This window comes from Somniosus microcephalus, chromosome 12, assembly GCF_052327205.1.
Source record: "Somniosus microcephalus isolate GS21.2 chromosome 12, FLI_Smic_1.0, whole genome shotgun sequence".
In the NCBI taxonomy this organism is placed as follows: Eukaryota; Metazoa; Chordata; class Chondrichthyes; order Squaliformes; family Somniosidae; genus Somniosus; species Somniosus microcephalus.
This window is the reverse complement of record NC_140998.1, coordinates 75,884,399-75,900,551: the sequence shown is the minus strand read 5'-3', so window position 1 is coordinate 75,900,551 and position 16,153 is coordinate 75,884,399. Positions and strand designations below refer to the sequence as shown.

The 16,153-nt window shown below is 44.1% G+C and overlaps 1 protein-coding gene across 1 annotated transcript in view; it reads left to right on the top strand.

Annotated features, from left to right (window-relative positions):
- The window catches only part of pygl (phosphorylase, glycogen, liver), a 228,092-nt gene that overhangs the window by 61,632 nt on the left and 150,307 nt on the right, over positions 1-16,153 (top strand). Inside the window, exon 6 of the mRNA XM_086003162.1 lies at positions 10,072-10,183. Coding sequence (XP_085859288.1) covers positions 10,072-10,183 — 112 coding nt within the window. The remainder of the gene's footprint in view (positions 1-10,071; positions 10,184-16,153) is intronic.

Here is a 16,153-nt window from a genome sequence, read left to right as displayed (position 1 = left end):
AAATAAAAAAAATTCTTTATTGTCAAAAAAGTGCTTCCTTCCAAGCCGCAAAACTAAACAAACCATCACAAACAATCACAACAGGTGAGGGCGTCCTTGAATTTGGAGAAAGAAACGTCTCAGCACCTCCCTCTACTGCTGGCCCCTTGATGGAGACCGACTTCTCTTTCGCGGTCGGCCCCTTCCCTCCCTGCAGCTCCTACGTAATTGAGCCCCAGTGGCGGCGTCAAGGCTGGGGGACGCCTGCTGACTGTCTGGAAGCGCAGAAGCCCCTGAGGGACGGCCTGGACGACCTCTGGGCTTGGAGGGTGCCGAAGCTGGCTGCTTGAACTGGGCATGGCTGGAAGCAGTGTGCACTGCAGGTGGTGGCAGCTGCACTGCAGACGTTCCAGCGGTGGCATGAGCAATGCTCACCTGCTGAGAGAGAACACCTGCACCATGGTCGGACGACACACTGGCTCTCTGAGGGGACCGGCTCGGATCATCCGCCACAATCAACTGCTCCACTGATTCCTGGCCTCATGTGGTACTGGAAGGGCCCGGGGTGATCCTGACTGATGCAGATAGGGTGGCAGCAGTGAGAGTTCGCGTTGCCTCAATCTGGGTGTGGACGAGGCCAGCAAGTGACTGCGTGGCAGCAGTGAGGACCTGTGTGGCAGGTGCCAGTGCTTCAGAGAAGCCCTGGACAGTTTTTTCCATTGCTTCGGACAAGGCCGGAGCAGTCCGTTCCACTGCCTCGGACAAGCCCTGGACAGACCTTTCCAGGGATTGTCCGAAGCTCTGAACAGTCCTTTCCATAGCGGCCTCGAAGCCCTGAACAGTCCTCTCCATTGCTGCCCCGAAGCCCTGGACAGTCGTCCTCCATTGCTGCCCCAAAGTCCAGCACACTCTTTGCCAGTGTGTCGATCGACTGAGGCATCCTCCCCACTGCAGCCATAAGCTCAGTGTGCCTGAGCCGGGCCTGGGTGCTCATTTCAGCCAGGCTACACACCTCCTCTGCACTCTGTGCAGCAGTCATCGTTCCCTGCCTTGCCCTCCGGGGAGCCGGTGCCCAAACTTGCCTACCCCCCTCGCGTTGCTGCAGGCCGCTTGTTCCGGCAACTGGCTCCTCATCAGAGCCCCGCCCCCCCTCCCCTCCAGGGAACTACTATCCCCAGTCTGCAGATGTGTAGGCTCCCCTGAGGCTGGAACGGATGGTCCGGCTTCCTCCTGCTCCTCGCCTCCGGAGGCACTGGCACTGGCAGCTTCAGGACTCGGATCCCGAGCTGGTGATGCAGCATCTGAAAGCAGGGAGGTGGAAGAGTGGCTTTAGCAAAAGGACAGGTTGGCAGCAAGGGATGCCAGATTGCGGCAAGGCTATGCCATGGCTCCACAGTGAGAAAGCATGCTGGCAGGGGGACCAAGTGGAAGGAGACAGTTGTAAAAGGTGAGAACCTTACCATCGCTGTCGACAATGGGGTCGGCAGCTGCAGTGGTAACAGGACCACTCAGACGTCCTCCAAGAATCTGGTGCACTTTCTCCTCGAGATCCGTGAGAGTGACCACTTGTGGAGGTCCTCCACTGGTTCGAAGCTGGTCTTTGCGAATCTTCGCCAGCTTGGACTGCAGGGGAAAGGAGGGGAAGTTATGTTACATGATGCCCTGAGTGATCATCTCATGCCCCCCATGTTGCAAGAGCCCTTACATGATGCCCTGAGTGAGCATCTCATGCCCCCCATGATGCAAGAGCCCTTACATGATGCCCTGAGTGAGCATCTCATGCCCCCCATGGTGCAAGAGCACTTACATGATGCCCTGAGTCAAATGTGGATGTGTGTGCCCAGAAAGGGCCATCGGTGCTTGCTGGCAGATGGCCAATGGGGCACAGGCCACCCTGTAGCCATAAAGACAGGTGCAAATGAAGGGATGCAGAAGTATGCAGAAACAACACTCACCCTGACGACCCGAGTGAGGTCGTTGAATTTCTTTCTGCATTGGACAGGGCTCCTGGTCACCATGTTGCTGGAGTTGACCCTCTGGCATACATCACTCCAAGCTCGTCGGTAGTCCTTATGATTCGGCCTCCTGCCATTGTCTAGGTACAGAACATCTCGACGGCGCTCCACTGCGGCCACCAATTGCTCCAGAGCCTCATTGCCGAAGCGCTCTGCTCTCTGCCTCACCTTCTCCATCTGGTCCAAGTTTTTTGCGCCGGAGAAGGGCCTGCGCCGATTCTGAGGCCTACAAGGCGCTGAGTGTGGAAGCTGAGGCTGACTGACCCACCCCTTTAAGAGCCGGCCGGCGCCTGGAAGTCTCGTGGTTATCGGTAATTGAGAGCACCCGCGCTGCGCCCGTCCGCGCTGATATTGGGTTGCGCCGGAAGTTTAGCGCCTTAGGAGTCCCGTGCAACACCTGAATTCGCGCCTCAATCACCTTTGGGGGCGATGCAACCCAATATCGCGCCAGGCGGCGATAAGTTGCGTCTGGCTATAAACTTTGCGCAGCACCAGTTCTAACGCCTCAAGCGGGGCTATACCCAATTTCTAGGCCAAAGCCTTCAGGCTTGTTTTTTTAACGCTCTTAGACCTATTAGAATTATTATTTACTGTGGCCATGTTTGATTTAAACCGTTGATTTCTCTGACTGCCACGTTTGTTTTTCTCCTTCCTATCTTTTTCTTTTATCCTTGTTTCCCTTTCCTCTGTCCCCCTGCTCAGGTTCCCAACCCCCTGCCATTTTAGTTTAAACCCTCCCCCAGAGCACAAGCAAACACTCCCCCTAGGACATCGGCCCCGGCCCTGTCCAGGTGCAAATCGTCCGGTTTGAACTGGTCCCACCTCCCCCAGAACCGGTTCCAATGTCCCAGGAATTTGAATCCCTCCCCCTCACACCATTCCTCTAGCCACGTACTCATCATTATAAGACAGAAAATGACACCGAGCCATATAAGGAGAAATATGGGCAGATGACCAAAAGCTTGGTGAAAGAGGTTGGTTTTAAGGAGCGTCTTAAAGGAAGAGGGGTAGAGAGGCGGAGAGGTTTAGGCAGGGAATTCCAGAGTTTAGGGCCTAAGCAACAGAGGGCACGGCCACCAATGGTTGAGCGATTATAATCAGGGATGCTCAAGAGGGTAGAATTAGAGAAGCGCAGATATCTCGGGGGTGTTGTGGGGCTGAAGGAGATTACAGAGATAGGGAGGGACGAGACCATGGAGAGATTTGAAAACAAGGATGAGAATTTTGAAATCAAGGCGTTGTTTAACCGAGAGCCAATGTAGGTCAGCGAGCACAGAGGTAATGGGTGAACGGGACTTGGTGCGAGTTAGGACACTGGCAGCCGAGTTTTGGATGACCTCAAGTTTATGTAGGGTAGAACGTGGGAGGCCAGCCAGGAGTGCGTTGGAATTGTCAAGTCTAGAGGTAACAAAGTCATGGATGAGGATTTCAGCAGCGCATGAGCTGAGGCAAGGGTGGAGACGGGCGATGTTATGGAGGTGGAAATAGGCGGTCTTAGTTATGCCGCGGATATGTGGTCGGAAGCTCATTTCAGGGTCAAATATGACACCAAGGTTGCGAGCAGTGCGGTTCAGCCTCAGACAGATGTTAGGGAGAGGGATGGAGTCAGTGGCTAGGGAACGGAGTTTGTGGCGGGGACCAAAAACAATGGCTTCAGTCTTCCCAATATTTAATTGGAGAAAATTTCTGCTCATCCAGAACTGGATATCCGGCAAGCAATCTGACAACTTAGAGAAAGAAAGAAAGACTTGCATTTATATAGCGACTTGCATTTATATAGCACCTTTCATGACCACCAGACGTCTCAAAGCACTTTACAGCTAATGAAGTACTTTTGAAGTGGAGTCACTGTTGTAACGTGGGAAACGTGGCAGCCAATTTGGGCACAGCAAGGTCCCACAAACAGCAATGTGATAATGAACAGATAATCAGTTTTTTTGTTATGTTGGTTGAGGGATAAATATTGGCCAGGACACCGGGGATAACTCCCCTACTCTTCTTCAAAATAGTGCCATGGGATCTTTTACGTCCACCTGAGAGAGCAGACGGGGTCTCGGTTTAATGTCTCACCCGAAAGACGGCATCTCCGACAGTGCAGAGCTCCCTCAGCACTGCACTGGAGTGTCATCCTAGCTTTATGTGCTCAAGTCCCTGGAGTTGGACTTGAACCCACAACCTTCTGACTCAGGCAAGTGTGCTACAATGGAGGTGTGCGACCGTGAAGGGGTCGAGTAAAGTGGTGGTGAAGTAGAGCTGGGTGTCGTCAGCATACATGTGGAAACTGACGCTGTGTTTTCGGATGATATCGCCAAGGGGCAACATATAGATGAGAAATAGGAGGGGGTCCAGGATAGATCCTTGGGGGACACTAGAGGTAACGATGCGGGAGCGGGAAGAGAAGCCATTGCAGGTGATTCTCTGGCTACGATTAGATAGATAAGAATGGAATCAGGCAAGTGCAGTCCCACCCAGCTGGACGATGGTGAAGAGGCATTGGAGAAGGATGGAGTGGTCAACCATGTCAAAAGCTGCAGACAAGTCACAAAGGATGAGGAGAGACAGTTTACCTTTGTCACAGTCAAAGGATGTCATTTGTGACTTTGATGAGAGCCGTTTCGGTACTATGGCAGGGGCGGAAACCTGATTGGAGGGATTCAAACATGGAGTTGAGGAAAAGATGGGCACAGATTTAGGAGGCGACAACACATTTAAAGACTTTGGAGAGGAAAAGGAGGTTGGAGATGGAGTGGTAGTTTGCAAGGATGGAGGGGTCAAGGGTTGGTTTTTTGAGGAGAGGGCTGATGATGACAGATTTGAGAGAGAGGGGGACAGTACCTGAGGAGAACCATTAACAATGTCAGCTAACATGGGAGCCAGAAAAGGAAAATGGGTGGTCAGCAGTTTGGTGGGAATAGGGTCGAGGGAGCAGGAAGTGGGTCTCATTGACAAGATGAGCCTGGAGAGGACATGAGGGGAGATCGGAGAGAAACTGGAGAAAGATGTGATTTCAGGGCTAGAGCAGGGTCAAATCAATTTATTATATATTAACTCTCTACATAAATAAATTTCTCCTAGCTCAGCCTCAATGACAATTTTAAATAGATGACCTCTCATCACTGACTCCACAATCAAAGGATTGTGCTTTTGTCCACCCTAACAAGACATAATTTTAAAAACCTCAACAAAATGTCTTCTTTGCTCCAGTGAAAATTGTCCCAGTAATTCAATTCTCACCTCATAACTATAGTTTTTCATTCCTGCTACTCATTCCCAAATTTCAAACGGATGAGAAATAAATTTACCACAGTAAACTAGTTACATTATCAATGTGTGCTGTGTCCACACCTAGCTGTAATTGACTGCAACACCCATAGGTGGATCTGTAATATTTGTAGGACTTGAAGACTTATGTCATGTTTTAAGTAACATTATTTTAAGTTTAAAGTTATGGCTTTAAAGTTTTTATCCTGAAGGTTTTTGCACATGTAAATTTTGTGTGTGAACTTCTGGTGTTAAAACAGCTTACAAGTTTGTTTAGTCTTTGTAATATAATTTATTATCTGTACCCATTATTTGATTCTCTTCCCCTGCCAGTCTCTAGGTGAGTGTCAGCTGAGCCCCAAATCAATATGCAACCCTCCCCCACCCCACTCCATAGGCAGGCTTTAGCTGATTGCCGCTGCCGTGGGTCAGCATTTATCCCTGTTCTTCTTTTGGCCTGAATGACTGCTTGAAACTATCATTGAGGCCCCACTGGCTGGGCAGCCATAAATGGCAGTCCAATATCCTCCTTCCTATTCTCCCCCACCTCGTCGATCCTTACCTGACTGCCAGCTCGTCCTGCTCTGGCGCTGTACTACACCCTTAAAAATAAATATTTTTTGTCCACCTTACTGCTACATTGGCTATATCCACCCCTTTCTGAGGCAATGCAAGGGAAACGCATGCTGGTAATTTGATATCTGAGTCGACTGTGGCCTGACAACATAATTTCTTTGCCTGCTTTCAGTCCTATTGGCATCATGCCACCACTCCTCAAACTGCCACCAGCTGGATTTCTTTACCCACTGACGGACGTTGTTGGCATCCTTTCCCTGCATGAATACGGGATGTAAATGATATTAATGTGAAATATTTAACACAGTATGTACAAGGAGTAAGAAGCATGATAAACAGCCTGCAGTAACAGTATATAAAGTATATACTGATTTCACTTCTAATATATACTATTTCTTCATAATTGTTTAGTGATAGTTGTAATCACTAATATGTGATGCTAATGTCAGAGGATTAAGAGCATGGAGCACACTAACTAACTGTATAGTGGACCCAAACCCGAGTAAAACAATCCCCATGAACATCCCATTAGATAGTATATAGATATCCTGCAGTAACCACAAGCCTGTAATCTCATTTCAAGCTTATAAATCACCACAGGCTTTACTTTTGAGATTTCATTCTGAATACCTTGATTAGATTCTAGCCTTTAACTCATAACTAACAACAAAAAGAGAGAAAAACTTGCAAATATATAGCTCCTTTTACATCCTCAGAACACCCCAAAGTAATGCTTCATAGGCAATGCATCACTTTTAATGTGTAATATGAGATAAGGTAAGACTTCAATAGAATTTTCATTAAAAAAAACACAATTACAAGAACTAAACAACTTGAAAGCTGTACAACACCAGAAGTTCAGACAAAAATGTTTAATTTGCCATTTTGTTTGCCCTTAGCCTGGCGAGTATAAGGCTTTCAGGAAAAGGCTTCAATATTATTTTCTGTTTTATTGAATGAATACAGGTGTGAAATTTTGCAGTAGTGTATTATTGTGGTATGCAAGTAGGCACTCTTGGTGCAAATGCGGCTGATTGCTGTTCCGTAGTGCAGATATGTTTTGCTGAAATGTTCAACATTAACCTTTTGCTGTGATGTTGCATTTAGTATGTGTTGCTTTGTCTGTGTTGAGTTTTCCTGCTGAAGTTGTATAGTGTTAAACAAAAACAATAACATGTTTTTCAGCAACTAAAGTTCTGCTCTTTATTCCTTTATTTTTTCATATCCATGTAGTATTAGTATCAGCTTCTGTCATGCACTGCTTTAAGTTGTGATGGTATCACGTTCTTTAGGAATATCAAGATAAGACATTTCAACACTGTACAGGCTTTAACTCCCCGTGATCAGTGCCACCGGATATCAACTAGTAATAGAGGCACTGCCACCTTTTTCCACATAGCTCTAGCCACTGACTTATTTTGGTTTCCAGCCATGGACCACTAGCATTTGGGCTCTCCTTTCCCTCAACTGCATCAGTAAAACCTCCGGGTCCCTATCAAAGAAATTGTCAATTTAGCACTTTGAAGGCAGTATGAATTGCAATTCCTTTGAGGCCACTGCTGAGAGTCCTAAGGATGGTGCTGACATTTCTCTAAGCACTCCGGTGCAGTAGCCCAAGATGTTCCTCTGCAGTCCTCAAATCACAGAAGGGAGCAGTTCAACAGTCATTATAAATTCTTCTTTCCCTTACCCAAAATGACTGTCATGCCATTTTTTATCGACCAAGGTACTATCCAGTTCTTTCCTCTTTACCAAAGTACTCTCCACTTACTTGATGCACCCTCAGTAAGCTCCTGCCCTTTAAAAAGCTGCTGGTTTTTAAACCATGTAGCACCGAGGCGTAGCTACCTCCTGTTGCAGCAGGAGTTGCATTCCAAGACTGCTGTACTGTATGATAATTAGCTAAACCCGGAAATTTTCACCGGGTCAGCATTGGAATTCTCCCACAGGTGTAAGTTGTGTACCACCATTCTTGAGCTGGCAACAGGATTTTCGGGGCCAGAGTGTCTTTTCTTAACATAATTTGAGTCCTTGTTTAAAAAAAAAAATATGTTGAATTTTGAAAGCAAACAAAGCCTCTAGCACCTGATTTTTACCTGTTGTGTTGATAGTTAAGAAATGTTAGCATTCTAATTGCTGACACCTATGCAAGACAGAGACAGACACAAAAAAGATACACAGATAGAGAGGGGCAGACAGAGATAGACTTCCAGCAAACAAATCAAAAACACCAGACTTAATGTTTGCTGAGATCCCTTAGAAAATTACAAAACTAGTGCTGTCAGATATGGGATGCCTCCTCCCACACTCAGTGTGTCAGGTCCATGCCACCCTCCTCTTCCCCCTTCTCCTCCTCACTGCTGACAGACACCAGAAATCCACCAGTGAGTCATACCCCATATTCTAAGTTCCCCTGCACAGTTCTACCAAACTCCAGAAGCTCCCTCTACCAAGATACTAGACCCCGTTGCCAAGTCCGAGAAACCTCACTGCAGTGCTATCAGACTCCAGCACCCTCACCTCAGTCTGTCGAAACCCTGGATCACCCCAGTGCGATCAAAGCCCACCACTACCCACAGTGCAGCTAAATCTCAGTCCATCTACCAGTATTGCTAAATGCCAGTTATGTAACTCCAACTGATACTTCTTGAATATCATCTTGCTGTGTATGCTCAGCTTTAAAACTGGTAGGGGGGGAAATTAAGTCCATAGAACATAAGAACCAGGAGCAGGAGTAGGTAAGGGAATATATATCTTAAATGTTTCACAGAATAATGGTCATGGCATTCAATTCGCAAACACCAGTAGATATTCCAGAATACCAGTCAATAAAAATAGAATTTTACTTATTCGGTTACTAAATTAGTGGTCATGACATTAACTTCTGCATGGTATAAACACCCTTAATGTTATAAAACAGCATATTCTCTGACTCACTGAGCACTGCCACAGGAAATCTGTCAGCATTTAAATAAAAGTTTTGAGAGTCTGTCACACTGCAGATGTCGCACTTTGTTTCAGACAACTAAACAAATCACAACTAAACAATCTTTATTTTTAAAAAGCATATAAAAAGTTATTTCCTGCCATATTTTCTGATCTTGGGGTAACTTGGAGAAGTTATTGATAACAAGGAGTGGTAACCAAGCAGTTGTCAATCTAGGGTAACAACCAACAATAATAATTAGCCTTTAATTGATCTCAGGACTTATTTAGTATACTTCCCTATTGGGAGTTCCTGACAAGTGGCCTTAATGGGCCATTCAGGTTAGCAGCTAAACATTACAGGTTAGAATTTACGTGGGGGTTTTCTCAATCTTCCGCCACAATTATGACTGGAGATCGAAAGAATACCTGCAGAAATTCTAGGCATATAACTGTGCTCCCAAGCCCAGACCACCAATGAGCACCACCATATACTTCACACAGTGGGTCTGTAATTTCTTCTAAAATTATCATTGGTATAGTACGGAACCAGGGAGGTTTTTCCATAACCAAGTCTACAGTGGCCAAGACTTTGAACAGATGGTATTTTGATGTGGTCCAGGCCTGGCTGACTAACTGAATGTGGCCAGTGTCCAATTCTTTTGGCCCTGGCACTAACATAATTCCTCTTTAGTGAGTCAGAAACCTCATCCAAACAGCACCCTTAGCTCAGAATTTTGCTAAACAGAAGATGTGATGCCTGAAGTGTGTTTCCTTTTTACTCAACTCTCCATGCAACCCCAAAGGAACTACAATATGCCATATTTATGAAAACTGGATGATTTTTAGTCCTGGTGCCCCATTCCTTAAAAGTTGAAATGTCAAAACCTTGAAATATTGAATTTATTGCGATATCTTACATTTGATGATGGTTATACAGTGAAGCATTGGTGAGACAATAGTGCATGCTTTAAACTCTTGTGATAGTTATCAAATATTTTAAGAATAATTTAACAAAAATGAAGTAGTCACTTCAGCTGAAGTATGAGGTTCAGACTTCTGTATGAAACAATAAATATTTGGAATATTATAATTACCGTGTCTTGTAATTTGTGACTAGCAGACCAAATCAAAAGGAAAAACTACAAATGCTGGAAATTTGAAATAAAAACAGAAAATGCTGGAAATACACAGCAGATCAATCAGCATCTGTAAGGAAAAACACAGATTATTGGTGTTTCATTACAACTAGAGGACAACAGTCCCTTCCTCTATTTAAATTACAATGTCTTTTGTGCTGCTGATAAACCTGCAGGTAGTTCTTGCCATACCATATGATACTCCAGTGCCAGGATATCTGAACAACACTGTGAACACTATGAGGCTGTGGTCTGCCAAAGCACCAAATGACTTCCACTTGCATCACTGTAAGTATTCAATTGCAGTAGACATTGGTTCTATAAATTGAACAGCCCTGATAGTGGAAAAATAACTAAGCCTAGGAGAAATCATAAATCTATTAAGAGATATGGGGAGTGGTGTTGGACGATGTGAAGATAAACACTGGCATAGACCTGATGAACTGAATGGCCCTTTTCTGTGCTGTAACATTCTATAATTCTGTGAATTCAAAATTTAAACTGGTTTGAGCCATTTATGTTTTATCCACTTTATAAGCCTGTTTTTAAAACACTAGAGGGGTAAAATTTCTAATGTGTGCAATATGGGGGTGGGAATCGTGCACAATGAAACATCTGTCCAATTTAGAGCATGTGCTTATTCCTGCCTGAACTTCCCCTTTGGTAGTTCATTAGATATTCCTGCTGCATTCCCACCTGCAGAGCATGGAAGCAGAATTTTGAAGTGATAGATATATATATCTAACCTTCCGTTGCTGCCAAACCTCTGAACCACCTCCTGGTGCTGTCAGACTCCTAAACTCCTTCCTCCCCCACCTTTTTGCCAGATCCTGGCACCATCTCCCCCTTGCGCTCTTGAATCTCTGGAACCCTTCCGGTGCTGCTTGATGCCATGACTCTTCCACCTCCCCCCACCACCACTTTTGTCACTCTTTTTGTCACACTTGTCATTTTTTTCTCCATTATAAATTCCTATCTTCATATTTATAATGGAAATCGCATATGTAAACTTGTCACCCAGTAATCAAACCACTGTGTAGCACTATATTACCGTATCCCACAAATAACAGAAAATGCTTTGTGAAAATTTTTGATCCACTATTTTGATTACATTTATCTTTTGAATTGTCATTTTGTATCTTTTAATATTCATTAACGTTTTTACTTAATAGTCCAAGCCTCAGTCTGCCCAAAAGTGGGGCCTTGAACTTGATAATTTTTCTTAGAGCTGTGTGCTGAATTTGGATTTTGTAGCTTGAGTATGTGAAGTTTGTACAGTTTCTCAAGATGTATCAGGACCAGTCAGTCAGTGGTGCCAATGGAATATATTTTTTTAGATTCTAGAAGTTTCTGCTCAGTTGCTTTTAAAATTATTTGAAGAAAAGCAAGGGGAAAAATTCAAAATCTTTACTCGGGTAAAGTTTATATTGTGTTTTTTTTTTAAAAGAGAGAAATTACAATTTTAATGATTACACACCTGTTGTAGCTTTTTTTTGTTTACTATTAACTTCAGAAAGTATATTAAGCTGAGAGTGTCTTTCCTCGTGCTAATATTAGTTAAATATCCATAAAGGTGAATTTTAAAGCCAACTAATTCTCGTCTGTGTTTTGTTGACAGAAAAGGTAAATGCTCTAATTGCATTCACCTCTGAAATAGAGATTCTAAATTCTAACAGCTATGAGTCAAACAGAGAAAAAGAGAGGCGCACAGATAGAGAAAGATAGTGATTTTCCTCATTCTAATTTGAGTTTTTTTAAAAACAAGTAAGTTGTACTTTGAAATCAAACAATGGCGTTGGCAAATAGGAAACCAGGTTAAGAGTCAGGAGGCCTCTGACCTCTCTCTACCCACACTTGGAGAAGTGAGTTGGATTGAGGGAGGAGTGGATGGAGGATTAAGTGTGAGGTGAGTGATGGCAGAGCATGGGGTAGGAGAATATATAAGAGTTGAGTGGGTAGTTTAAAGGGGAAGCAGTAAGAGGTAGTGACTGGAGTGAAGGAGGTGATAGGATGAGGAGGGGTTAGTGTGAAGATGAAAGGGCAAGGGATATGATGGGAGTAAGGGGGCGGGCAGAATGAGTGATCAGGAAGGGGGTGGGAAGGGAGCCATAAGGCCTACATTTTCCCTGTAAACCCCACCTCAAATGCAGTCTGCAGCTGATGATGGCTCCATTCCCCACCACACCATACCACCTATCATCTCCCACCTAAAGAAAAAGACTGTTCTAAATTTGGGTCATAGCTACCTTCTCAGGTTCAGTGGCGTCAGTCACTCCTGTAAACAGTCTGAGTGTCTTACTTTTATGGAAGTTGACTCACAGCCCTAACTCTACTTGTATGGTAGCGAGGTCCACAGTTGAAAAAATAGAACCCCCCTTGTGATCTGGACTAGATTTTCATGTATTTAGCATGTATATTTCTTCAATCTCTCAGAAAACAGATCAAGTTAACAGTAGATGAGGTAAAGTTTGGTTCAATTCATAACGGTTTTATTCCATAGTAAAGTGAAACTCAAGAGTAATGGGTATGATCAGTATTTCTCAGTTCAATCAGTGCAAACTACTGTATATTCACGTAATGATACAAATTAAATAACGCACAGTTCTGTTGCTACTTGCATATCAGTTGGTCGCCGGACTTAACTTAAACAGAATAATCCCTCTGCATCCATTCCTACAACCAAGGGCACAACCTTACTCCTTGCAATCTTAGATCCTTTTTAACGGTCTCATAATACTCCACTATCTAGCTGCCTTTTTGGTGTCTTTCTTTTTTTTAAAGTTTGACTGCATGTTAACTTCCAGTCAAAATGGACGACCACAGCACCCCGCTCCCCCAAAGTGGTTCCACGCGCCTAACTTGGCAATGATCCTTGCCGAGTTCCAATGAATAGCGTTGGCTCAGCAGCAATGAGTGTGAACAATCGCTAAAATGTCAAACTATTTTAATTGTCTCCAGGATATTAAGTTCAGACAACTGATATACACCAGGCAGCCCTGCTGTACTTAAAGCACATTTTATAATAACTCATATCTAGATCATTTCTGTGGAAATGGGCAAAACAATCTAGAAATGTGAAAAAGAAATAGAGAGTAGCAAAAAGAAGAATTAGGGAGATAGAACTAGAAGAAAAGAATAGAGATTGCAACATTTAATACAGAGAGGTAAAAGAGGGATCATAGTCTCCTATTTACATGTGCAACCCCATGGTAGATGGTAGTGTATTGAAAATCTTGCAGCTGCCTGCCATCTACAAAACCTTAGTTCCTGTTGTCACGATTTTGTCAGCTTTTTCCCATTATAAGTTTCTGTGTCCACATTTATAATCAAAACTTCCGACTTGAATTTATCACACAGTAATTCCACTATACCGACAGTAGTGGCACTGCACCATCTCAGTTTTTCATCTCCCAGCTTCTTAGCATTTACTGCAGATGAACTGCGATGTTCCAACCAACTCTCATTCTCTGTTTTCGAAATTATCATAAGTTTTGTCATATAACTATAAATAATATCAAATCAAAGTTACGACAAGATTTAAAATGTAGTTGTTATAGCTTGGGTTTTACTATGCCAACATATGGGGCAGGATTTTCATTGGGCCGTGGAGGCGGGATTGGAGGCGTGTGGGGGGTTAAAATCCCGAGATCGGGGGGCACAAACCCAACCCGCCTCCATGCCAGTTTCAAAGGAGGCGGGTACCCGACCCACACTGTGACCTGCCTCCCCGAGGCGTGAAGGGGATTAGTGCCAATTAACTTCCTATTAACAGGTAGTTAACAGGCAGTTTTTAGCCTAATCCCTATTTTCATTCCTGAAGTGTGGGATTCCTGACGGCTCCAAACCACGCCAAGTTAGCAAGGCGGGCCGTCGGGATGAAGGGCTTGGAGGGGTCGAGATGTCCGGTGTTCAGGTGAGTGATGGGTGCATGAGTGCAAAGGTAAGTGTGTTTGGTGTGTGTAAAGTGTTTAAAGAAGTTGTACTTACATTTACATACCTTTACAGCCTTCCTTCCTTCAGGTCTCGGGAGTCCCTCATCTCACCGGCACAGAAAGCAGAATGGCCGCGATCTGTCAAAAGTTCCAGCATTCAGCTTTCTGTTCCCGGGAGATCTCTAAATCATCCTGACAGGAAGGAATTAACTTAACAGATTGTCAGTGTTTGATAGCTTCAAACAGCTGTGAAACGCTGATATTTCATCTGTCAACAGGTCTTGACAGATGAAATATCAATCTGTGACGTCACCTGTTGCCGGGTGGCCCTTAATTGGCCTGCTGAGCCCGCTGGGCGGGCTCAACAAGGTCAGTCAAGTCAAAATCGCGTGGGTTGGCTAGAACTTGATGGAGGCGGGACTACAACCCCGAAAGTTGTAATCCCGCCTCCTACCCGACTCCTCAATGAAGATCCAGCTCATTGTGTTTCACACACAGTTTCCTTACCTGTCTGCGGAATGCTGAATAGATTAATATTTTAATCACACCGCTCTCTCATGGCTATAAAAGAAAGTCTTTATCTTGACTAATTCAGGGCTTGCTCAAAGATTTCTGTAGCTCTGATAGATAAAAAGAGTCTTTTAGCACTTACTTCAGTTACCAAAAAAAACTTGTGGAATCAATCTTAGAATTGGATTACCACAATTCTAAAATGGCATATGTGAAAGATAGCGGCCTAGATTTTTCTCTTTGTCCAGTGTAACACCGATACTGTACTTGAAACACACTTGCAGCCAGTGGTGTCACCAGCCCAATTCATAGAATCATAGAATAGAACAGCCCAGAAGGAGGCCATTCGGCCCATCGAGTCCTCACTGGCTCTTTCGAAGAGCAATCCAGTTAGTCCCACTCCCCCACTCTTTCCCCATATCTCTACAATTTTTTCTCCTTCAAATATTTATCCAATTCCCTTTTCAATTTTACTATGAATCTGTATCTACCACTTAGGAAAGCAAAGAGAGAGCATGAAAAAATATTGGCAAGTAACATCAAGGAAAACCCAAAGATGATTTATAAATACATAAAGAGCAAGAGGATAACTAAAGAAAGAAAGAAAGAGTAGGACCTATTAGAGACCAAAAAGGTAACCTGTGTGTGGAGGCAGAAGACGTGGGTATGGTTCTTAATGAATACTTTACATCTGTCTTCACAAAAGAGAAGGACGATGCAGACACTGTAGTTAAGGAAGAGGAGTGTGAAATATTTATTAGATGAGATAAACATAGTGAGAGAGGAAGTATCAAGGGGTTTAGCATCTTTAAAAGTAGATAAATTGCCAGGCCCGGATGAAATGTATCTCAGGCTATTAAGAGAAGCAAGGTAGGAAATAGCGGAGGCTCTGACCATTATTTTCCAATCCTCTCTGGCTACAGGTGTGGTGCTGGAGGATTGCTAATGTTGTACCATTGTTTAAAAAGGGAGAAAGGGATAGACCAAATAATTACAGGCTAGTCAGCCTAACCTTGGTGGTGGGCAAATTATTGTAAAAAAAATTCTGAGGGGCAGTATTGATCGTAATTTAGAAAGGCACGGATTAATCAAGGACAGTCAACAAGGATTTGTTAAAGGAAGGTCGCGTCTGACTAACTTGATTGAATTTTTTGAGGAGGTAACAAGGAGGATCAATGAGCGTAGCATGTTTGTTGTAGTCTACATGGATTTTAGCAAGGCTTTTTGACAAGGTCGCACTTGGCAAACTGGTCAGAAAAGTAAAAACCCATGGGATCCAAGAGAAAGTGACAAGTTGGATCCAAAATTAGCTTAGTGGCAGGAAGCAAAGGGTAATGGTGGACAGGTGTTTTTATGACTGGAAGGCTGTTTCCAGTAGGGTTCCACAGGGCTCAGTACAAGATCCCTTGCTTTTTGTGTTATATGTCAATGATTTAATGTAGAGGGCATGATTAAGAAGTTTGCAGATGCTACAAAAATTGGCCATGTGGTTGATAGGGAGGAACAAAGCAGGAAGATATCAATGGAGTGGTCAGGTGGGCAGAACAGTGGCAAATGGAATTCAGTCTGGAGAAGTGTGAGGCAATGCATTTGGGGTGGGCTAACAAGGTAAGGGAATACACAATAAATGGTAGGATACTGAGAAGTGTAGAAGAACAGACACCTTGGAATGCATGTTCTTGAAGATAGCAGGACAGGTAGATAAGGTGGTTAAGAAAGCATACGGGATACTTTCCTTTATTAGCTGAGGCATAGAATATAAGAGCAGGGAGATTATGCTTGAACTGTATAAAACACTAGTTAGGCCGCAGCTAGA